Here is a 26,059-nt window from a genome sequence, read left to right as displayed (position 1 = left end):
GGGAGGAGCATCATAACATTGCTTACGGGACGCAGAGCTGCGTCTCGGAACCGGACTGGGAAACCAGAACCAGTCGGCTTGGGGAAATTTTGAGTAAAAAAACAAAAAACAAAACCCGGATGTGGGGAAGCAGAGCGTACTGTAGTTCTACGCTTAAGCCGTCATATATAACACTAGCGTAAGTTACGTATTTAAATGTGATGTAGCCGATAGGCACTGACTGGACAGGCGGTGAAGAGAGGTCGCTGACGGACTGTGCGCACTGCTGAGTGGACAGCAGGGTTTCTCGCTGTATATTTAAGCTTGGACGGGCTCCTGACAGCAGGTTCGCACTTCTTCTGCAGTGCAGCTCGTCATCACCATCATAACCAGATGCCCTCCGCCGGACCGGACCCGTTCAGTTTCATGCCGTCCAACCTGACCGGAGCTTGAGCCGAAGGATGCAGGTTAAAAACCAGATCTGCACAGAGCGGAGCAGCAACGACGACCCGGAGCAAGATGACAATCAGAAGAAGACCTCGTGTTTTTCCAACATTAAGATATTCCTGGTGTCGGAATGTGCTCTCATGTTGGCACAGGGCACCGTGGGCGCCTATCTGGTGAGTTTGGGGGACACAGTGTTGGTCTGAAGGAACGTCATGTTTCTCAGGTAACATGGGGTTAACGCAGCGCCCTTCAGACCGGCGCGGGCAGACAGTGAAAAAACGCTGCGCTGCTTCGGGTGCTCAGCTGCTGCGTTTAATAGCCATATTATTTTGATCACATTACTAAAATTACATCCTCCAGGAGCCACTGACTGATGACTTACTGCGTATTATCCATCAGGCCTATGCGCCATCTGCATGTCACAAAGCGCGTCACAGCGGCAGTAGACTCTACGATATATGGAAAATTTTACTTGCTCATATGGATGGTCTGTTAGAGAGCAGCTTACGAAACACTGGTCAGGAGGTCCATACTGCTACACGCTCTGCACCCATATGTCTCAATAATGCAGGAGGCCTTTGACACCGGAGGATATAGGCCTAGGAGATGACGTGATCTCAACAACACAGGAGACAGCAGCTTTTTTTTCTCCCCCTCATTAACCAGACTGCATTTCCTGTGACAGCTTGATCAGAGTTATAAGCTGTTACTGCACTGTTATGATTAGATGTATGTCAACATAAGAGATCAAGTTTATGTTGCACGAGCACAGGAGAAAAATGTGTTTATGACTCAATAAATAAAGATTTCATCAGCCATCGCTAATGCAGGAGTGAAATGAATGACAAAGCCTTGAACTCAGCATTTAGAATAACTGTCAGCACTGGTTTTGGCTCAGCCACTTACTGGAAATCAGTTTGTTTTTTTGTTTTTTTAAGAAAAAATACGCTATTGTAATCAGCATTATTTTATTTATTTATTTATTTATTTTTTATCAAAGCCAATTCCTTGATAAATGTCAGCACAGTCTTGATACCATAAATAACTTTGTAACAGGAAGGGAATGGAAGTTATTTTTAATGAGCTTAGGAAGACAGGATCTTTTTTACCTGTCTGCTAAACACACTCTGAAAGGTGCAGATAATTAGAAGCACTTCTTTGATATTAGTCAAAACAGCAAGGTTAATTTAAAAATGGTGAGTTCAAACGTTTCATTAGAGCCAACTTTTTTGGTTTAGCTTTTGTCCTTGAAGCCTGTTGTGGAGCTTTCTCTTTTAAACATCCCAAACCAAAGATGCACCTTTAGCAAATATCTGCATCACAGAACCAACATCACTCCTGTCTTGTGAAATAGTTTGCTATCACTATTTAATACTGTTTTATTGATTCACAGTGGGCTGCTAAATGTACAGCAACAGACTTGTCTCAACCTTGTCATCCAAATCTTGGAATGTTATTGAATGGCAATGTTTAATAAGTTGAGCATTCGGTGAATTTAAACAAATCTGAATAATAATCAGATGCATATGGTAGCAGATCTTGTTACTTAGTTTGCCACAGTTGAAATACATCAGTGTTTGACTCAAATCTTTTCATGTTAGTGGTCAGACAGAGACTGTACACTTTTTATGGAAGGGTGACTGTTTTCTAGCTTTCTCCAAGGACAACACCAGTACAGCATGACTAGGCTGAGGTCTTGGTACATGGATCCATCAGCAGATATATGATCCAGTTTTTGACTCTGCGGTGGAGCTCGGTGTGACAGGATAAACGATACAGCACAGGATGAAAAGCCGTTATGCATAATTCACCTGAGCTCACTTCTGTTGTGGGAATGAACATGATTCATTCGCTTTTTTTATTCGGAAGTGCTCTGGGCTTATTCTTTAGTTTTGCTGTGGATGAAGGATTACTAAAATAACTTCTAGCTAGCTGTTTACCTTCAGTCTTGTAGATGATCTAATACATTTGATGCAAGGAGCCACTTTAACACTTAGGCACCTTGAACACAGCTGGCACATGTTTGTGTCCATTTAATTAGAACAGCTACGTGAAGCTTCTTGCCTTGAGCCACACATATGCACATATTCCCTTTTCCCAGGTTTGTATCAGGTTAAGCCTTGGGGACCTTCTTGGCAGCTATATAGCAGGAGGATGGAGATAGGCACATTTGCAGCTTGTGTGTTATTAACAGGTTGATATGAGCTCTAAGGTAGTGACAGATGGCTGATAGCACCTGAAGCTAAATACTCGTATTATTGTAAACAGATTTAAAATGGAAAATATATAAACTTTATACTCCTATAACTTTAATTGCAGCAATTTATAGCACAGAAACTAAACTCAAGTATATAAACTCACCTTAAACGAGTTGCTGTGATACCATTGGCTGCTAATTGTAGCACTTGTCCTTCATCTCTCTCCCTTTTCTCTCTTTTTCTGCCAGGTAAGTGTTCTGACCACTCTGGAGAGACGCTTCAACCTCCAGAGTGCAGATGTGGGTGTCATTGCCAGCAGCTTTGAAATCGGCAACCTGGCCCTCATCCTCTTTGTCAGCTACTTTGGCGCCAAGGCTCACCGGCCCCGGCTGATTGGCTGCGGTGGCATTGTCATGGCGTTGGGGGCCTTGCTGTCAGCCCTGCCAGAGTTCCTGACTCATCAGTATGAGTACGAGGCCGGTGACTCGTGGCATGCCGAGGATGGCAGGGATGTCTGCTCCAACATCTCCAGGTCAGAGAACAGAGACTCTGGGTTTAAATGCGGTAATCGAGCCAACACCAACATGATGTACCTTCTGCTCATCGGAGCCCAGGTCCTGCTGGGCATTGGGGCAACACCTGTTCAGCCCTTAGGAGTGTCCTACATTGATGATCATGTCCACAGAAAAGACTCCTCACTGTATATAGGTGAGTCAATGCAGAGGTAAAACACAGAACATGACTATCAAGTGTGTATTTTTTTATAGCTATAATTTTTATTCAGTACATGAACAATGTAACTGTGGATTCTCAGGCTAATTACTGCTAGTGGCCAGATGAAGAGCTCTTTTCACTGATGCTTTGATCACAAACACCACCTCTCAGCTCCAAGCAGTCTGCTTTTTGTCCTCAGACCTCTCAAGGTGTTTTCATGCATCTCGCTTGTTGTTGTTTTTTGTTTTGCTTTTCATACCATGTTTCTAATGCTTGATGTGAACAAAGATTGATGCTCCCAGCCGGTATCTGCTGTACATGCAAAACTTTCACGTGACAGACTCATTGCATAGTTGCATTAAAAAAATGTGTACAAGCTCATTTGCAATCCAAGGGTGTCAAATACTGACATTTTATCAGAGTCAGTGGCATCTCACAGATATACATGGTGTCCTTTGGCACCTTGGCACGAAGCATCTGAGTTATGCAATAGTAAGACGGGGCTGTCACTCCAAATTTTTGTTGAACTGTTTTAACCCAAACCACATTCTTTTCCTCAACTGAACCAAGTCATATTTGTGCCTAAACCTCAATAGCGAGGGAAGGAAAATAAGGCCACACACGAGGTTTCAAAGAGGACATGAACCTCTTCTTCAATGACAAACTTGCAGCTTAATGGTGGATGGGATAAAAAAATGGATGCAGCCAGCGTGAAGTCTCCCACAGGTTTTGGACTCTGCATTTTCATGCCTCAGTGTTAGTGATTTGGCTTCTACCATGCTGTTTTATTTTTAAGCCAGAATTTAATCAGTGTAGTTGGATGAAATGCTGACTTATAAAATTAACAATAACAACATTGTTTGGCAAACAGTATCGTTACAGTGTACAAAGAAAATACTAGAATTTCACTCACCAGAATAGATGGACAAACTTGGATGGGCTGTTCCACTCAGTAACCCATATAATATAGTTCCATTAAAAATGCCAATAGTACAAACACAGTGGAGAGATCTAGTTCAGTGACTCAACTTTGCAGAGGAGAGGGCTGGCAGACAAGATTCAGCTGCCTGTGTCAGGACAGCTGTCAGTCAAAACAGACACACCCCTAACTCCAGTATCCTAATGAATGAGGAACAAAAAAATTCATGCCCTGAGTCCAGTACCATTTCCTTCTACCAGTCTGTAAACATATTTTAATGCTATTAGTTAGGCATTTGAACATTAGTCTATGGGGACTAATTCAAGTGGCCATAAGAAGAACTGCAGATTTCGGCACTTTTTTTTTTTTTTTTTTTTAGCCCTGAGGGTTTTTGCTTGGTCTTAATCTGCTGTTATCCCTTGAGTCACGTAATGTGGACTGTGTAGCACTTTACAACAAGGCATTTATCTCACAGCATCCAAAATTGCTATGGCTCCAAAGAACAACGCCAAAGGAGACTTTGTACGCAGTTCCGTGACACTGGCATGATTTGATTTTCTGAGATGAGAATGCTGCTAGTAAATTTTATTAATTAAATGCTCAGTAATGGTACATTGCACTGTGTCTAAGTGTGAATTGGGCATTTGCAAAAATAGATGAGGAATATTGATTTTTTTTTTAGATTAAATTCTGGGTCTGATGTTGCCCTCTTTCATATCTGCAGGGGTTCTTTGGCAAAGCATGCTTTCCCAACTTTAGTAAGCATTTGAAGGTCAGCAGCAAAAGGCTGTGGTTTTAGTTACAGCAGCAACCAAGAGGTCGAAATAACCCTGTGTGCCAAAGTTGCCAAGGCAACAGTTCAAAGGCAGTGACTGAAGCTATGTGCCATCCGTGTGACCTGCTAGCAGCAGAGGTCTATCTGGGCAGATGGAGAGAAAGAGAACTTAAGAAACATACATATCACTTGCTACAAAATCTAGAAATATATATGTAAAGGGCAATTTTGGTGTTTTTCCCCCCAGTTTTTTTCCTCTGTTTAGAGCCCACAGTCAAGTTTAATACAACTTTTATTTTGAAAGCTATGTCTTTTCATAATCTGCAGTCAAAACCATGCCACAGACACCTTTAAGCTGGCCGGAGTAAGCTGGTCAGCTCTTGTGGGTAACGGGGGCCCTTATAATCATATCAGAGAGATGCAGAAGGCACATGACACCTAACTGGACTCTCAGCATCTTTTTATGTAGTAAGTTTAAATTGCTTCCATCAACGCTGAGGTTCTATCGCTAGACAGATCTGTCCTGTTATTAGCTGTGGTTGTTTGCTGATATAGTGATGGCCTTAGGGTTGTTAACCTGTATATTAATGTATGCACATATTGCATGCGTTTTTGTTAAATTTATGTAATATACCTGGTGTCTGCAAGCAAAACTCCCCCTTGGTGATATTCAAACTACTCTGCTTAAATAGGTAGGTGGGCAAAACTGCCAATGTAGTGTATATAGCCGTCATACGTGGGGGCTATCCAGGCATTTAAATTATTTTCTTATATTGATCTTAATCACTTTCCTCATGTATAAATTAGAGCTCTTGTAGGTTAACCACACTTCATTTCAGGAACTTGTAACAACAGTAGGAAAATATAATAGCTAGTATTTAAAAATACAAGTTATTGTCAGTTGATATCAGTTAATATATGTTGTTATCGTTTTATATTTGGCATTAGTGTATCAAGAAGTATTGAAAAATTACAACTTTTTTCAGCTAGATGTGGTGTTTAGTCTGATGCAGGCATCACCAACACATTAAAGCTTTGTGATTCAATAAGGCAAAGCCGGCGGCATATGGGTTTGTTGCTTTAATGGAAACAAAGGTACTGAGAAATAAACATATGCTGTTCAGTTTTCATTTCCCTGAAGCTACAGTAGTTGCTCCTCCTCACAAGCTCCTTGGTTTGTTGCATTTTTTTTCTGCTTACATCTCAGCACAGACCTCTTTGCAGGGTGAGTAGGCCTGCGGATTGTTCTGTGCCTGCTTTGATCTGCACAGTCTCTGCCAGCAGACCTCGGTGTAGGGGAGGGAGGTAAGGATGGACAGAGGGTGGAGGAAAGGAAGAGAGAGCGCAGCATCAAGTAATCCACCCTTGAGTTACCCTCCTGCTTGGTCAGAGGCCTATTCATACCAGATACCTGATGTTTTTCAGTGTAAATATAATTTATTAGCCAGATAATATCCCACTATGAACACATGATCCATGTGAACAATCACAGTCATATTTAACATCTGTGAAATATTGTAATACCCCTGTAAAGAAACTATAGCAATTACCAAACATTTTAGATACATTATATGTATTAACTGGACAGCACAAATCAGTATTGTCTCACAATGCTTCATGGTTACTATTCTTGTTTATTTAAATTTCTTTTAATTTGACAAAATGATGAATTTGCACACATTCTGTTTTGTCTATAAAATTGATTTTCATATTAAAAACGAACAAAAATGCTGTTAGCCCAATACTAATGCCAACATAATAACATTTTGATGTTTAACAGGGCTGATATAATAAACACCACCTTAGTTTATCATGCTATATGGCTAACATTTACTAATTAGCGTTAAACACAAAGGACAGCAATGGCTGGCGATGATCCAAAGTATTTCATCTGTTGATGGCACAGTTCAGGGTGAAAGAAATTGTTGAGACATTTGGTCAAAACCACAAACGTCTGCCTCAGGGTGTTGCTAGAGAAAACGTCAAGAGGTTACTAAAGCCATTGATAATCATCGTTTTTATTATAACCATTTCTTGCAATCAATCCAGTCATGACTAAGTGCCAAAACTGTCAACAAATAAAACTGTTAAAATGTGGAAAAGCGTTATGACAGAAAGAAACCTCATATCTAACTGTATCTGATGTTCTTTTAGCGCTCAGTTAGCTCAAAAATGTCACAAAGCTGGTCCAATTTGCAAGCCCAGATTTTGGACGTCACGCTAAACTTATTGATTTGTGAAATCTATGGCTTGATTTTTCACTGTCATCTTTGCAAATTTTGAAAGACAATAAACTGGATAAGTGACTTCACATTGTAGTGGTTTACAGATTTACAAAACAAGTGAGAGCTTCCTGGTTTGATTCCAGGAGATAAAAATCCCTTGGGCATCAGGAAAGGCATCTAGTCTAAAAATCTGCCAAATGAAATATGCGGAGGTACCTGCTGTGGCGACCCCTTCTAACTGAAGGAGCAGCCAACAATAGGTTTAGACAATAAACTAAAGGCACCCAATTTTTTGGCTTTTAAGTCTGCAATTTTTAAAAGTGAAACAGAAAATTCTATTGGAAATACACCATTGAATTTGGATGCCACCAACGGTCCCTCTCTTTGGAAATATCTCGATCGTTAGATGAGAGCTATGGCTAAATATCATTTTTGGAAAATAACAGATAATAATTAGTGCCGAGGTATAATGAAAAATGCATTATTATTGTTGTTTATTTTATTGGTTGCTTACAGAAAGCATTTGAATTACTGCTAATTTGGACATCACTTGACATAGCAGTGGTTTAAGCTTAGATTTCTCCTGAATGGGGTTAGCTCTAATAAATTGCACTGCAGACTAAAATTGAGCCTGATTTGGTATGAAGTCTACTTTTATGTGCCCCAGCCAAATCCGCTGCAGCCTTTTCTCTTTCATAACATCCCCCAAGCTTCTTCCTTTGACACTTACAGATAGTACTCTTATATTAGTCTTTTCTCTCCACCACCCCCTCTCTGTTCTGTCTCTGTTCTCCATTTTTTGACAATCCAGGCATGTTGATTGCCATGGTTACCTCCTACAATGTGACTGCTGTTGTGTTATTGGTATTTACACAGTACGTATGTGTTCTGTGCTCCTTTGTATTTCCTTCTTCTAGTCTCAGGGCGGTGGTGTTGTTTGACAAGACTGACGTGTGAAGGCACATTTAGACTGTAAGAAAACCTCCTGAATAATGCAGTGTGACAGAGAAGCGGTTAGGTGTAGTTTAGCAAACATCTAACCAAATGATTAAATATTAAAGCGGCAGCTCTCCACAGGCTTGCTAACAAAGCAGAGGATTGAAGGAGAGGCTGCTCTTTTGTGGCCACATCTTCACCCCAAACAGATCAATACTGCCTGGAAGAGAAGGGCACGAAAGAATACTCAAGTGTAATGCAGGAAACATTAAACACTTGTCATAGGATATATCTGCCCTGTCTCCATGTGCCTGTTCTTCTTCAAATGTTATGTGGCCTTTCTCTTGTGTGTGTCTTGTACTTCACTCTGTTTGTTTTCCTCTATGAGTGTGTCTGTCCTAATCATTGTGAGCAACAGTTCAGGCAGCAGGCAACTAAAAAGAATCAGAGACTGCTGCTAACTGTTCAGTTAGTTGCCCATCAGACCACAATGATCAGACCATCAGATCATTGTGCTTTCTGGCAGTTTATAGGGGGCGGGGGGGGGGGGGGGGGGGGGGGGGGGAATGGCAGCAATGCAGCCATGATGACCTGCAGTAGTAGAGTGAGATCTGTGTGATGAAAAGTGTTTCTGTGAGGCAGCACTCTGGCACCAGCAATGCTTTGAACTAAGTGCCAAAGCCTGCGTGCCAACATTAGCACAATGTATAATGTTTGGAGTTGTCGCCGTCATGATCTATGACGGCTGAAGGAAAAAAGAACAGATATGGCTGATGGGAAAGTTTGACTAACAGTGAGGCAAATGAAATGGCAATCACATGGCAGTGCTTTATTATAAAATAGATTAGGATTCATCTTGTGGTACCCATGAATAGCTGTATCCATCCAGCAGTTGTTAAGATTGATTTGGCTGTAAAAATTTGCTCTTTTTTGCCGGCACTGCTCTCAGTGCACCACCATCGCTGGTAACACTTCATAGCAGTTTAGCCATTAATTATCATACAGACGTATTGGTGAGCTTACAACTCACTGAAGCTGTTGTATATGCATAATATTTTGCGTGCGTGCGTGTGTGTGTACTATAGCTATAACTCACATTAAAGTCTTGAACTGTATTAGAGAAGCTTTTCATGATTCACAGGTCAGTATAATCCTCATTTATCTTTTACTGGGCAGCAGCATTTTTGCTCCCTTCCTTCTTCCTTTGAGCCAACTTTCTTCTGATCATAATATCTGAAAAGCTAAAGTTTTGAAAAGTTGGACAGAACTGTGCGCGTACGATTGTCTTATTAAGTATAACCCTTACCACTGACATCACACTGAGCCAAGAGTAGAAAAAGAGCAGAGCCACAAGGAATCTGAAACAGTCTGAAGAGTTTTTGTCTCACAGCGATCTTTGTATATACACGGGCCTTTTTATTTGAAACTTTGACCATGTTTAAAATAGTTATCCGCCATTGTTACAGAATAAATGTGATAAAGCACAAAATATATTCCCTTCAATGTCAAACTATTATTTAAAGTCTGGATGTGTGTGGGCAGCTGTGAAAGATTCCTCAAAAAAGGAGAAAATGGCTTCCTTCAGAAAGACCAGCCTGCTCCTCAGCTCTGTGGACTGTGAGTCCAAGCCAGATTGTAATTGTATAATTGATTGCTGTCAGCTGCTTGACAGATACCCCATGTGAAGGCAGCTAACCCTCCTATCAATTGTATCCACCACAGAGGGTCTTAGAGTAAAGCAGCTATTCAGTTAGAAGCCTTCATGCTGTGTGCATTTTTTAACAAGTATGTAGCATCAAATCGTTTCTGCACTACATCTTAACACGATGCAGTAAATGTTTCTGCGTCCATAATGAAATCTTTTAAAAAAACACTGTGAGTTACAAAGCTAGCCAAAGACCCTCCTGCTTTATTTAGTTTCTATGCATTCGCATTTTATTTTTCAAGTTAAAATTAAATGCTATGACCATTATTACTCATTTTAGGCCACAGTAGAAGGATGGAGTTAGCTTACCACTTTAGATCCACACTGAAATACTGTATCTCTGAAGACTTACTATGAAGTTTTGTACAAACGTTCCCAGAGAAAAAATATTCTACTGATTTTGGTGATCCTCTGACTTTTTTGACTCGTGACATTTGTGAGTTTTAATAAAATGTCTGAGCAAAACTCAGATTTGGAGCATTTATTCATCTGGACCTCAGGATAAATTGTGATAATCCCGTACTTTAGCCAGCACATTTAGGTCAAAATGTTACTTTGTGCAGCATTGTGGTTTATGACTCAATTGTTCTACAACTCACTAAATTATCATCAGTCTCAGCTGTAGGTTTGTACAACTGAACTAGTATTATCCACATAACAGGACTGTATATAAAAGATGATCATAGTGACCTTGATACTACTATTTTGTGAACTAACCCTTTAAGATCACATACTTGGCTGTTGATTGTAAGCCCTCAGCGCACTTGATCCATGATAGTCATCATGGATTTCTTAACATCAGGTCAAGAGAAGATTGCAAATATTCAAACCAACAATCTTGATTACACTTTCTGAATATCAAGTGAATGTACAAGCAACTCAGAGTAAGCTGGACTACAGGAATATTACAAGCATGCAGCAGAGAATTGCATTGGTTGTATTGGTGACAAAAATACAACAAATTACAGCACATTGCTTTAAAGCACCGTACAGAACAATAAATGAAAGTACAGTAAAAGAGCAGCCTAGGAGGAGCATGGAGTCCAGCTCTATAGCTGCAGGGTCAGCTTCTCTTATCTTAGCCTCTATTCATCGCTTTAATGTGTGTAATGAAGCAGTGTGAGGCTGCAAGTTTAGAGTCCACTGCAGCAAAAATGTTTTTATTCCACTGGAGTTATTACTCCTCCACTGTAGGACAGCAGAGGAAGGGAATGGGCGCTGACTCAGCACACACTGTCCGCTCAGATCGGCACAGGTTGTTTTATATGAGTACCTTTTAAGAGCACCTTGGCCAAGATACAAAGTGCCAGCGATTGAACTGTGCCATAATGTGAGCCTGAGTGTGAAATTATTCATGCGCTGGCAGTGTGACCAGGTAGAAGAGCCTTGTCTAACACAGTATGACCTTGCATCTGCTGCATTCATTACTGCTAGGCACAAAAGGCACAATATGGAGCTAGACCTACCATGAGGTTGAGTATAATTTTTTATCACTTCTTAGTTTCTAATTTTTTTCTTTGTTTTTTGCACAAGGGTTACAGGATTAAAAAAGAACTATAATCTGTATTTACTTACATTACTGCCCCCCCAAAAAGCTACATATCTATATTTAAATTGGTTTAGTACTGCTTTTACTGCTGCTTCCATCTACATGCATGATTTTAAATTTATCAGCTACTTGTGCCATATGTTGTCATATCCATGGTTACGTGCTTATTGATCAATCTCACCCCAGTAGATTGCAGTTTTTTAATGTAACTGATCACTGACTAAATTACACAAAATGTGAAAAATAAAAAGAACTGATATGGCGTGTGTCAAACACAATATGGAGATCTGGACTCGATTGTCTGGTGAAAACCTAAACTGTGGCAAATATGAAACCTGCTCTGTTTAAGAATTGTGATACTTTTAAGGCTGTTATAGTCCACTTAAGGCTATTATATCTGTGTGTAATGGATTCAATTCATTTTAAACATCAAAATTCTACACACAATATCCCATGATGACAATGTAAATAGAGTTTGCTTGAAATTCTTGCAAATTTCTTAAAAAAAATAAACTCTAGAGTCCATCTGTGGTAAATATAGTTGATTGATATGTGTTGGAAAGGCACACAGTTGTCTGTATAAGGTCCCATAGTTAACAGTGCATGTGGTTGTTTTTAAAGAACAACTGAAAGAAAAACGTGCCTAATTTGGTATATGTATACAATATAGTTATACTAATTGAATAATTTACTATTAATTCTAATATTTATCTCAATATTTTAAACACAAACCTGTGTTCAGTGGTGCCATATTGCAGACTTGTGATAAATGAAAATGGTACCTCTTGCTGAGTATTCATGATCTCCACTAAGGAGGTTGTTGTTCTGCAAAAGCTTGACTTAAGTGGAGTGCCTCTACCTGCCAGGATGGTCATCTTCATTTATGTGACACAAAGTTACAGCTCTATGTAAAATAAATAAGTGTACTGTAGATAATAAATTGCCATTCTGTTTGTATTGGCCATCAGGTTTGTATTACCTTTAGCTTCACTTCTAGCTCATCTCAGCAGGTGGTGTTCAGAAGGAAGGAACAACAGCTTTACGTCAAAACAATAGAAGTAAATTAAGGTTGTCACCATAGGACACTGTAGCCAGTGTAAATTAGAAGGGACTGAGACATTTTAGTTTAAGGTTATATTTATTATTTGTGTGGGCTATATTTGGAAAGGAATCCCTGACAAATATTCTGTTTTAAGTGTATGAAAACACTATAATATATATACATATATTAGTATGATTGCTCTCAAAGAGCCCCACTTTATAGTGGCGACAGTCTTCCTGTACCTCACTTTGCTCTCCTGTTCCAAAGCTATCAGTGCTTTGATGCTTGCAGGTACACTGCAGATACTAAGAGCATCCTCCATCCCTCTACAATTACTGCAAAGTCAATAAGTCATGAAAGATTTACATTCCATCTATAATGAGCAATCAGAACTTATACCAATCCTGTGAAAGTTAATCTACTGTATGTCAGAAGAATAATTATTTTTAAGAGCGTAGTTAAAAATGTGTGCACATCATCAATATCTGCAGAGGAACATAAGTCTGGCAACTGCTGATTTTTCTAGTAGTTCACATATTGCATTGCAGCAACTCAGTGTAAATTACAAGGGGGAAAAACCATGTCGGATCAGCTGGTTTAAGATTGGGTTTGAAACATGAATTGTGCAATGCTGCTCTACTAGTCTAAAAGTACAAAATAAATTGCAATATATATGCATATATTTGTTATTATAAATATAAAATCCCCAAATAATTCCACATAAAGATCATTTAGTCTTTCTGCAGTAGGAAGACACACCAAGTCCACTTGCTATTGGATGTGAGTCAAATAAATAACATGTGAATAGAGCAGATGACTAAACAGTAGTGAATGATTTACTGTAAGGTAAAGGTTGCTATGTTTATGATAGCTTCAGTACTACTCCTCATTCTTTCACTGGGTTTTCAGTCATGTCTCCATGGATATGGTCTCGGAAGTACCAACTGTTGAGTTCAGACAGCAGACTGGCATCACACATCTCTGTCTTCATGCTTATTGCTGCTATTGTCATCAGCACTTTCACTTTGACGGCCACTCTCCGGCTCTTTATCTCATGTAACTGGAAACACTGAGGTTGTTGTACCCACACTAGTTTTCAAAGTATTGAGCGTTGGTGTACTGTAGATCAGATTGGCAGGGGCCCAATATTTTCTGCTGGTTCACTGCCATGTTTGTGTGTGTTTGCCAGCCTCACTACGTCACATACATTATAGATTAATTGCTCTTTGTGTGTCTGTGATTGGAACCCAGAGGAAGGCAGAAGAGGATATCGGAGGTCATTATTTGGTTGCTTGTTGAGCTGGCCCTGCTCTAACCCCTGACCTCCTCTATTACCTGACTTAAGCCCCGGTGGTATCAATGGCTCTGGTCAAATAAAAATAGCACACAGGAAAAGTTAGCGCTGGCAAGACTGACTCCTCACCAGAATCAGTAAGCACACGATAGCCTGTTTCTCTTCATAAACAATTATGCAAAGATAAAAACAAAATTTATATTTTAAATTGTCTTTTTGACATAAGTGGGCAGGGAGACATTTGATTTTCTTTGAAACAGTGCCAAAAGTTTCAAGAATGATTGAACCGTTTTACAAATGGAGCTGAACAACACCACAAGGAAAAAAATGTGAAATTACTGTGTGTAAAAGTGTCGTAGAAAAAGTAAATTGAGTTAAAAGAAGGCCTCAGATCCTAGTATTGCACCTCTTAAAACTGAAGCTGTGTTTGCATACCTTTGCACAATTCTCTGAAATCGGCTTTGTGAACTCTCATTTCTTATAAAATTCAGTTCAATTATTTATATAGTGCCAAATCACAGCAACAGTAACCTCAAGGTGCTTTATTTATAATGAAATTCTTTCACTGCAAGATGTTTGTGGTTTTTCAAGGGTGTTCTCTTGAGATTCAGATTTGGGCCTTTTTTTAACCATGTTTTGGTAGATTTTTTACTGCACTTGGTGTCATTATCCTGGCTCGGCCTGGTTCAGGCTAGTTCAGACTGGTTGCTTCACCGTTAAGAAATCTCCAGAATTCAGATTAATCGGTGATTGCATTTAATCACCAAGCTGTCTTTGTTCTGCAACAAGCATACTGCTGTTGTAGCCATCTGACTGGTCTGTCCAGAGCACATAATTCCAGAGAGCCCAGTCCTTACCTTGATGTCCACTGGCAAACTAGTTTCCAAACTGTGGACAGAACAGACTTTCTTTAGTATGCCTGCTATGCGGGTTAAATTTGTGCTCTTTCTGATTGCAGGTACATGCACTTTAATGCCAACAGTTGCAAGACTTTTTTGCAGGTCCCGTGAGGAAAGTTTGATGTAGTATCTTGCCAGACTAATAAGCATCCACAACCTTTACTCTGAAGGCCTGAATGAATAATTTACATCTTAGCATGACAATAACATTATGCACTTCATAAGCAAAGGAAATACCAGACCCTAGTTTGATCTGGAACCTCTGATGCCAATCTTATAGACTTGAAACTGTAATAAATGCTTTCTTATTTTCTTGTGATTGATCTATATTTTTTATTATTTGCACTTATACCTCTAAATATGAGCCTATAATACTACTCTGTTCTCACAAACAATAACTGGTGATGTCCAGAGGAGTAATCATTAAATCGCCTACAGAGAAATTGACTGGCCCTCTCATCCTGTCAGGAGTGAGCAGCGTTCCTCTGCTTTGGGATCCATTATTAGCAGTCAGGCTACTGGAACTCACTCCTATTGTTCCACTTACCACCAGCATGGGTAACAGATTAAGTTCCACACACACAAACACACAGACACGCACAAACAGTCCAGCACAGTGTGATGCTTTATAGAGATGCTCTCAGTCTCTGTGCCAAAAGTGGGCAGCTTTTTACATTCAGGGGAACGTCAATCAGAAAGTGCATCAGTCACTCCCCACTGCTCTTACAGTAAGAATCCATTTCCTGCTTGATTATTTATGATGCTGCTGGATAATCTAGCCTTGGATCAATTACACTGTGCAACCTATGGGCTGCATATTACAGTGATGGTGAATAAATCTGTCGCTGGAAGACTTCTGATGAAATTATAAAATCTCTTGGCATGGATTTCATACTTAATCTTTAATCTTTAAACAACATACCTTTTGATTCCTAATCACAAAGTGCAATTAACAAGTATACTTTATAATAGGAAGCATCATATCTAATAGAATAGAAGGTGCTGGTAATAAACAGCTTGATACAAGGCTGCCCTCTGCTGAACAATGAAGTGAAATGCATGTGTCCTCTTGGCTTGGGTCATTTTATGGTGCAAACACTGTAATGTTGCTGGTGTTTTTTGTTTTTTGGGTTTTTGCTGCATACTGTCATTTTCTGACAGACTTGTCGTTCTTCTATACCTTTGTTTTGTCTTGCAGGTATCCTATTTTCAACTTTAGTGTTCGGCCCAGCTTGTGGCTTCATCTTAGGATCTGTCTGTACCAAAGTTTATGTTGATGCTGTTTTCATTGATACCAGTAAGTTGGGAAATAAATGGTTAAAAATATTGCAAAATTATACCACACTGAAACAGAGGTAATTTTATTGTGACCTCTACTAGTACACCAATACTCGTCCTTCCCTCTATGACTGCTGTGAATTTTCTTACCCTCCAACCAAGGTAAGCTGGACATCACCCCAGATGACCCTCGCTGGATCGGGGCGTGGTGGGGCGGCTTCCTCCTGTGTGGTGCCTTACTCTTCCTGTCCGCCCTCTTCATGTTCGGTTTCCCCCAGGCGCTGGATGAGCAGGACATGGACAGTGGAGCTGAGAGTGAGCAGGCCATGCTGCCTTCTTCCCTGAGCCTGGAGTTCCAGGGCTCTAAACCCAATGGAGCCATTCATGGCTTTGATATAAACAGCGGACTCTCAGTCTGTCAGCATCTGAGAGGTGAGGAAGTCAAGAGAAGAGTGGAGGGGGTTTAATAAGTGACAAGATTGTTTAATGGAATATTTACATTCATACGCATGCTTCTGCTCTTTTCTCTCAATCCTTCTTCATCCTTTCTACTTTTTGCTTAATTTTCTTCTCCTTTGACCCAGTGATCCCCCGGGTTACCAGGCACCTTCTCTCCAATCCAGTGTTCAGCTGCATCACGCTGGCAGCCTGCATGGAGATCGCTGTGGTTGCTGGCTTTGCTGCCTTTCTGGGCAAATACTTAGAGCAGCAATTCAACCTTACAACATCCTCAGCTAATCAGCTGCTAGGTAGGCAGTAGGGATGGATATTGATAAGAATTTATTGATACCAGGGCCATTATCAGTTCTGCTTACAGCTCACATTCTTAGATTCCATCACAATTTCTTGTGTGGGAGAAAGAGTACACCCAAGAGGTTTTAAGCATCAACACAGCTACATAATTATCACTGAGTGGGAACACATTGTAAAGCAGAGGAAAAAGGCTTGTAAAGCTCTGCTGCCAAGAGTTTGACTTTATTGTTTTGCAATAGGCTGATGTCAGAAAACCTTGCCAGGATTGATGAGCAGGGTAAACTGAGAATTTTAAATAACTTTTTAATATCTCTTTAAACAAAATTCAGGACTAAACTTGCGAGTAGTAACATAACCAAAAGTAAAAATGTGTCGTAACTAAAGATAATAATATGGTGGATTTATGCTTCGAAAACTGGAAAACAATAGATAACTAAAGTGTTAAAATAAGTGAAGTAAAAGTAGAAAGTAGCATAAGACAATAACGCTTAACTACATTAAAACTGTATTGAAATAAAGTACTTAAATGAAGATATTCATATACATTCTCTCATCTCAATGATATTGGGCTCTGTAGGATTAACAGTACTCTAGCAAAAGACTTACCATCATGGTTACCATGGTGAGGCAGGTTTCTCAACTTCCTTTCTCTCCTAGAGGGGTCCTACTCTTATCTCAATAAAAGAAAATTATTTATGTTTTGTTTTTTTTACTGTCAAATCATGAGGAATGTTGCTCTCTATATATAGAATTTACTTGTTTTTCCCTCTCCAGGTATGACGGCCATCCCCTGTGCCTGTCTGGGAATCTTCCTCGGGGGACTCCTGGTTAAGAAATTGAACCTGTCAGCTCTGGGTGCCGTCCGCATGGCCATGCTGGTCAACCTGGTGTCCACTGCCTGCTATGTCTCTTTTCTCTTCCTGGGCTGTGACACTGGACCTGTCGCTGGGGTCACAGTGGCCTACGGCAATGAGTAAGAGTGATGACTTACTGATGTGAATGAAGAGTCTTTCCAGGAACTTTTAGTTCTGTATAGTACTTTTCCCCACAGGGATATACTGTAGGTCCATGCAAACAAAAAATTAAACAAATCCCAGAATAAAAAAAATCCTGCAGAAAAATTGCATTAGATTTTCAAATTGTACATATGCAGCATTATCCCTAACGTGACCTTTGACTTCCTCCATAGGACGTTGCAGTCTTGGCAGCAGCCTGAGTCAGCATGCATTAGTAACTGTAACTGTTACACTGCATCGGTGAGCCCTGTCTGTGGCTCCAATGGAGTCACCTACCTCTCAGCCTGTTTCGCTGGCTGTACCAAACCAGTGAGTTGGGACATTACTGCTGATAATCATTGCTCCCCTGTGCCTGAAGGGCTCACAATAAATATAAATACTGCAGATTTACTCGATATATCATTATTACATTATCACCTCATTTCTTTTTTTTTTTTTGTCAGAACCTGACCAACTGTGCGTGTATATCCAGCAACAGCGAAGAAGCAGTGGCTTTACCAGGAAAGTGTCCCAGCCCAGGCTGTCAGCAAGCCTTCCTCACCTTCCTGTGTGTTATATGTGTGTGCAGCATGATTGGAGCTATGGCCCAGACACCCTCTGTCATCATCCTTATCAGGTATGAGCACGTCCCCCCCGCTTGCTATTCATCAACTACTCACAAGAGGGAGCTGGCGACATTTCAAAATACCCGTGGTTCTTCAATGGAAAGGATTGATTTATCAAGCTGACAGTGATACGGACAAATACAGACACACGCAAGTGTATATTAACTCATATATAATGACAAATAACACTAAAGGCATTATATGCACATTGTGTGTATATATATATATATATATATATATATATATATATATATATATATATTTATATATTAGGGGTGCAACGATACTCGTATCGATATTGAACCGTTCGATACAGTGCTTTCGGTTCGGTACGCATATGTATCGAACAATACAAAATTTTAAATTTATTTTATCAACTTTCCTTCTGACTATGCTGTCTGTGTTGAGCGCTCAGTGGATCTGCGCTCGACAGTGCAGCCTAGGCGGAGTAGTCGAACGCAGATTCACTGAGTGCAGGGCAAGCTAGCGAGACAGAAGTTAAGCTCTCCTTGCAACATGGCAAATTGAACCTCCCCCACCCTCATTCAGATGTGGCGTTTGGAACTATTTTGGTCTTCATGTGAAGTATGACCCTGAAGGTAAGCACGTCATGGACTAAAGTAAAACAGTATGTTGGATGTGCCATGCAATGCTCAATTACATGGGTGGGAGCTAGTGTGTTAGCGCAGTTAGCTCGTTAACGTGTTGGCCGTCCAGCCCCACGCACGGGGCGATCCGCGGCAGCTCGTTAACGGAGATTTGCCGTGTTGTGGCGTTAACGTCATTTCAACGAGATTTACGCTGACAGCACTAGTGGGAACACAACGAATATGACTGCACATTTACGCCGACATCATCCTAGTGCAAAGACAAGTGGAAGCAGACAAAAACAACAAGCACGCATGCTACAAACTTCATCGGAGTCATTTAGACAGCCGTTAGCACATGATTCTCCTTATGGGGACCTGATATGTTTAATATGCTGCTGAGAATATAGCCCAGAAGAAGCGTATAGTATAGCTTTTATTTTGGAAAGAGCCATTTCTCTGTAATAAACTCTGTTTTCCAAAGATGAGTGATTCCTCAATCAGATACAGGGCTCGCAAAATCGCTAGCCCGACGTCCCGGGGCTAGCGATCTTTCCAGTCGGGCTACCAAAATCTATCTCTGCCCTGCCCGTCGGCCTATCGTAGGAAGGAAAAATATATGTCAATGTTTTTGCATTCTTTCGGAAATGTAGCTGGGTAATTATGTCATTGGCATCGGTGAGCCACTGTCAATATGTGACATATTGAAATCGCGTTTGAATTTGCGCTTGTTTTTTGCTTTCACTTTGCAATCGCGCGAACTGTGTATAGAGAGCTACAGCACTGATTGGTGAGTGATGATAATTTGCGCACCAATTCCTCTGACATCGTCTTATCAATCGTTAGCTTACTATGCAAACATGACAAGTGAAATCAACCGCAGCAAGCTTAAACATGTGAGAGGTTGATCGTGCAGAGAATCGCTGAGCGTTATGTGAGTGCGTGTGTAAAAGCAGCAGGATATATATTTTAGTTCTGCTGAGCCAAATAAGACAGGTCAGCGTGAAGAAGTGACAGCCAAAGAAAAGCTTACCACAAAACGGAAAAGTTATGACAAATCAGACTATAAGGCAAAAAGAAAGTGCAGCTTTATGGTTTCATGGACAAAAGAATTTCTGTGGCTGCAATATGACGAGCTATATAACCAGGGCTGCACATAAGTGGTCCGCAGGTGCGCATTCGCTGTCAAAATAAAAAACGTGCACAAGATAAGAAGTTGCAACGCGTGTTTGCGTACATAAGAAGGAGGAGGACAGACATTTGTTTAGAACTCTTAAAGATGTCGAAGAAGCAAGCTCCTTTAAGCAATTACTGTGATGTTCCTCCACCTCCAAAGAAATGTCAGGAGTCCAAACCACAAAAGAAGCGCGTATTCTCGGAAAAGTAGTTGCAGGAGGTGAGCTGGCTTCAAACAAATGATGAACGCACAGAGATGTGGTGCAGAATGTGCTGTGAAAATGTAATAAATGACAAATTAAAAAGGCATGAACATTTTTTTTGTATCGAAAAAATATCGAACCGTGACGCCAAAGTATCGAACCGAATCGTGAATTTTGTGTATCGTTGCACCCCTAATATATATATATATATATATATATATATATATATATATATATATATATATATATATATATAATGCTTGTAATCTAGATAGGTAAGATAGAGAGATATGTACAAAATAATGTAATTTTGAACTCAATAGGTCTACCAATTAAGAACATTTTTCCACCACAGTACTCAAAGGGTTGAAGTATTCTCTTAATTTTCAGAACTGTCAGTCCAGAGCTTAAATCCTACGCCCTTGGTGTTCTGTTCCTGCTTCTAAGACTAATAGGTAAGAAACACTTCACTACTATTGGCACTCTGTATTGTGTTTGTGCAACAGCTGTTGGTTTGTAGTTTTACTCTGTGATTTAAACGTCAGGGCAATTTTTCACCTTGCTTGAAATGAACTTCATCAGTCTGTCTGCCTAGATACATTAGGAACATGAACTCAAACTGGTGTTCTTCTTGACCTTGTGACCTGCTGTCTCTCCGCAATCCCCACCTGCTCCAGGCTTCATCCCTCCCCCTCTGATCTTCGGCATGGGCATCGACTCCACCTGTCTGTTCTGGAGCTCCGTCTGCGGCGAGAAGGGAGCCTGCATGCTGTACGACAATGTGGCCTACAGGCATTTGTATGTCAGCATCGCCATCGTTCTCAAGTCATCAGCTTTCCTCCTGTACACCACCACATGGCAGTGTCTGAGAAAGAACTACAGGAAATACATCAAAAACAACGAGGGGTACCTCACACCCACCGAACTCTTCGCCTCCAACGTGACTCTGGACAATTTGGGAAAAGATATCACGCAGAACCCAACCAACAGGACAAAATTCATATACAACCTGGAGGACCGTGAGACATGTGACAACATGGAGTCTGTTTTATAGTGCTGGTCTGCACTGGGGCTGCAGACCGGAGCCATTAATGTGCAACAGACCTGAAGCGTGATGTTTCTGAGTTCAGAGAAAAGTCCTCAGTAAAGTTCCAGTCTTCTTATCATCCAAAACATGACACATATTGAAAAAGAGAAGATTCCCCAAATTTGCCACGTTCACGTTTTTGTCAGCTGAAATTAAGCTGGCTTTAAGAAAATTGCTTTTACTTTTTTTTTGCAAAGTTGGAATAGAAAGTGAAGAGGAAAGAGGGGGAAAATCACATGCAATAGATTACTGCTGACGAAAGTTTAGTTCAAAGTTTTGGATTTACTATACCAGAGTTTATGAAATGGTTTATTTTCCTTTAGTATTTCTCAGGTATGGTATATCAGAAAATGCAAAAAGGGTGACAGTAATCAATTTTAAGTCCATCTGCAGTGCATCTGGGGATCCCTACAGGAGACTTCTTAACACATTTGTTGTAAACCCTTTATTAGGTTTCGACTCCATCCAAAACCAGTTAACAGCCCTTTTCACTGCAGTCATTTTGATATTGAGCATGCACAATACCAGAGCCTCTGCCCATGTATACGTATGGAACAGAGCCACTATTGTTGTGATTAATCACATCCGTGTTTACCCTGCAATAACATGTCAGTGTGGCTGCTATGAAAAGGGCCCATTTCTAAGCCAGTATACAATTACTGTACGTTTCTTCAACCTTAACCCCGGCAGTGACTCAAACAGACATACAACAAGCAATGAAAAAGAAATCAAATGGTTCAAAAGGTGCAGAAGTTTACAGCAATATAGAAAACTGATTTATTTATTTAGCTCCTGCCACCAATTATTGCAGGTCACATTTTCCACAAAACATGGATTATCCCACTTTGAAATGGTTAAAATGTGAAAGAGGTTTCTAACATTTTTCAGAGAAATAAGAAGCAAATTCTTTCATCATAGCTTTCAGTGTTTACTTTAGTCGAGAAAGTTGTTGAAAATATGTGAAGTTTTGGCACTGATACTCGACCAAAGTCTGAGATTATATTTTAGTTTCGGAGCCACAAAACGTTTCAGTTATTTGTTTTTTTTACTTGACATTTATGAAAATTAGATGCAGCTTCTGACAGGTAATCAGAATACAAGCTTAACTGTTAAAGTTTAAATAATAGCCTGACTCAAAGGAACAGAGTAAGATGGCTTTTTCATTAATGTTTAGACGAGATGCACATGATCAGATTCAGTAAATGAACCTGTAACCTTTCCTAAATCACTGATTCAACAATGCTCATGCCAACTGCAAACAGATGCAGAATAAGAGTTTGTAATGTAATTTCACTCTTGGGGACATCGTTTGCAGCATTGATGCATGAAATACAAAGCAACAAATATAACAAGCAGGAGACACTGCAAATAAGACACTCCAGGTACATTATTTAGGAGGGCCATAGCAGGTGGCAGCTGTGGGGAAGGAAGCTTTTACCAAGAGCACCAGTATGACTAGTGAGCTCACACTGGGTGAAAGTGAGAGTGTGAAGGCCTTTATGTGGAATACCAAGTCATTGTATTGAGACTGTTGATTGTAGTGGCTAGCTGTCAACAGACACAGCATAGCATGACGCACAGTGTCCAGCCAGAATGAGTTCATTAAAAAGCATGCTGGTAATGCATGCACATAAAAATAAAATATGTTCAGAATGATGTCACTATATTGCACAGACTCTGTGGTTTGTTGGCCATTGTAATGGTTAAATATACATTTAACTCGAATGGCCTCCAAATTCTATTTTTGACCATGGAACAGCTTTATAATGCATACTGCATTGTGATGATGACTTTTTTTTCTTCTTTTAAATCAAACCTCAGCTGTCACAATCACTCACACTGAAGTGATTGTCTACATGCAGATACAGCTTTTTGTTAAAGAATTCAGCTGGATTCTGATTTTTGACATATCCACTTTATATATAGTGTTTTTCTTCTGGCTTACTCTGTAAGTATTTAATATGTTTTGCATCAAAAATCCAGAGAGCAATCATCACAATACGTTTCATTTTTAAAATGCATATACCCTTTGAGGCTTTGGGAAATACGCTTTTGGGAAATTCTTTTCCTAGCCAGAGTTAGAAAGACAGGGTTGATAATACTCTGGCCAGCTGTACAGTAAGTACAAAGGTAGAGCTAGCTGTCAGTTAGCTTGGCTTTGTATAAAGACTGAAAGTACCAGAACTGAGTACCAGGCTCAGTCCAAACATCGAAACAATCAGTCTATTCAAGTCATCTTATTATACCAACATGTTAGACCTACATTGTCTTTGTATACTTTGTATACAAAAACTGAAATGTCAAAATTGGGGTTTATTTTCTCAGGTTTGGGCCTGGAAATCAGTGCAGCCTACCAAGAAATGCCCATGAAATTAGAACTTGTTAGTGTTATGCCTTAGTTGTTGCATATATGAAACAAAAATCTTAATAGGTTATCTTTAAAGGTGCTGGTCAGTAGATAATGTCATCATAGCCCAGTTAGCTGCTCTGCTTTACCTGTTTGTGCTAAATTAAGCTAACTACTGGTTATAGATTCACATAAGAAAATCTGTATGTTTAGCTTGTTTCCCAAAATTTCAAACTGTTCCTTTAAGCTAGCTTTGAAAAGGTTCACAAATTCTTTTTGCCACCACCAGTGTCTCAAGAGTCATTTATTAAGAGTAAATACATGCACATTACTTGTAGGTCTACAGCATTTTAAGTTTCATATGCAATGAACCAAAAGAACAAGATTTAAACTCTACATATAAACTCTACACTAATAAATACTTTTATTTTGGATGCACATTACTCGTAGGTCTGCAATATATTGAGTTTCATAAATAATTAACCAAAAGAATAAGATTTAAACTCTACATTGATGCTGCTATAGCTTCAAAAATCCTAAAAACACAGTGGGAAAATAAAACAACAGATCAATGCTTTATGAACCTATGTTGACCACAGAGACACGCTAAACCACATCACATCATTGTCTTTGTGGATTTTCTTAGAATAGAATATAAACAAGTTGAGATCTTTTTTTTTTTTATATAGTGAGAGAACTTTTCGGCACTGATTAGTCGGTGCCTGTTTTCAAGCTCAAAATCTAACAACGATGGAAATATTGGCTCCAAACGGGATATTTGGGATAATGCTGAGCTGTACAAATAATTCAAAAGAAACAGGGTGGGGCACCTTCTGGCCACCATCTCCTAGTCAGCAATCCCAAACAGGTGGCGCTGTCTTTGATATTTATAGCACCCCAGTGTGTCTAGTGTTGACTCCTCTGTACATAATAGTGCCATAAAAGTGCCGAAGTGACACCATAGAAGTGTTCTGTGACGTCCTGCAGAGAACTTTGTCTGAACACGCTGGAGCTCAAAGCAGATCCTCCGGTTGTATGTAGCCTTTTTGTGATATCCCTCAACTTACTTTCACCACATCACCCTAAAGTGTCCCAAAAATATATTGCCTATAGAATATTGTACATTGGTCTAGAAAACAGTAACATTTAGGATGTAATAACTGTTAATATGTAGAAGTTTTCTACTAGTGAAGGTATTGTCGAATTTAGATTGAATTCTCTTTCCATCAGTGACAAAGCTGATAACTGTTGCTTTGGTACAATTGAAAACAATACTTTGCTCGAACGTATTGTTTTTATTACTGTGGCACCGATGTTGAGCTGTAGTCTGAATTTGTACAGTAGATGAGGCTGACTGTAGAAGATCAGCCAAACTTCACTGATAGCGGTCCTGCAACTGTGCCTGGATGTGAAGCTCTACTCTAAGACTTTATGATCGGAGCTCATGTTGTGCCATATCAACCTGTGCACTGTAACATTCAACACTTGCAAAGAAGAAAACAACATATTTTAGGTCTGTCCGACAAGTGCAAGGGCAGCAGCATTTGCTTGACCTTGCATTGACCTGTGGCAACAGGACTGTTTTCTTTTAGCACCTCAATGTGCTCAAGACGTTTTGCCTTGTGATGGAAAATAACTTTAAAGCTTAAATGTTTTTTTTTTTCATCCTATTATTTTCATTCATCTCTTTTGATGGCCTTGCCGTGTGGTAACAACAGTTTGACTTTTATAAAGGACTTTTAGTGGCAGGAGTATTGACCTATGAAGAGTTCACTACCAAAATATGACATCTGCAAGGAAAAATTATCATTATCTATGGTGGTTAAAGACACATTTCGCCAACAATAAATAGGTTTCCTGTTTAAAAAAAGAAGATATAATTTGTTTAAAATTTTTGTTGCTATTATGTATTTTGCAATATTTTTTTGTCATTTTGGAAGACAACTCTTCATATACGGATTGATAATCCTTTGTTTTGAGCCTTTAGGCAGCATGTTGCCTTTGATTTGAGAGAAACATTATGCTAACAGTGACGGCTTTAAAATGACATGTCTGCTTATGCTGTTGGTGGTAGTCAAAATGAGAATTGTAGGATTCTTTGTAAGGGACCTTTGCAAAAGAAAAGGGTAATGAAATAAGAATATATCACCTATATTTTCAAAGATTTTTTAGATATGCTCTGTTGCTTCTTGGTATTTGTTTTCAATTTTTTTTCTTTAAATGATAAATTTATATTTAAAAGCTTTAGTTCTGTATATTTCTTGGAAATTACATGATTGTATGTTTATTGTAAATACATTAAATATACTATTTTTGTTTGTAATA

General features: G+C 39.6%; 1 protein-coding gene across 1 annotated transcript; it reads left to right on the top strand.

The window, feature by feature from the left end:
- The first annotated feature begins 26 nt into the window (after positions 1-26).
- On the top strand, positions 27-26,059 carry LOC146393221 (solute carrier organic anion transporter family member 3A1-like). Its single transcript, XM_084928051.1, has 10 exons — positions 27-599; positions 2,873-3,332; positions 15,881-15,979; positions 16,123-16,392; positions 16,545-16,709; positions 17,488-17,686; positions 17,903-18,038; positions 18,173-18,345; positions 20,691-20,755; positions 20,978-26,059. The coding sequence occupies exons 1-10, from the start codon at positions 441-443 to the stop codon at positions 21,352-21,354; spliced, it is 2,103 nt and encodes a 700-aa protein (XP_084784177.1). The 5' UTR covers positions 27-440; the 3' UTR covers positions 21,355-26,059.

Source organism: Perissodus microlepis, chromosome 1 (genome assembly GCF_051167445.1).
Source record: "Perissodus microlepis isolate ML-2025 ecotype Zambia chromosome 1, ASM5116744v1, whole genome shotgun sequence".
NCBI classification, from domain to species: Eukaryota; Metazoa; Chordata; class Actinopteri; order Cichliformes; family Cichlidae; genus Perissodus; species Perissodus microlepis.
Note: the sequence above shows the minus strand (reverse complement) of the source record. Positions and strands in the feature narration are given on the sequence as shown.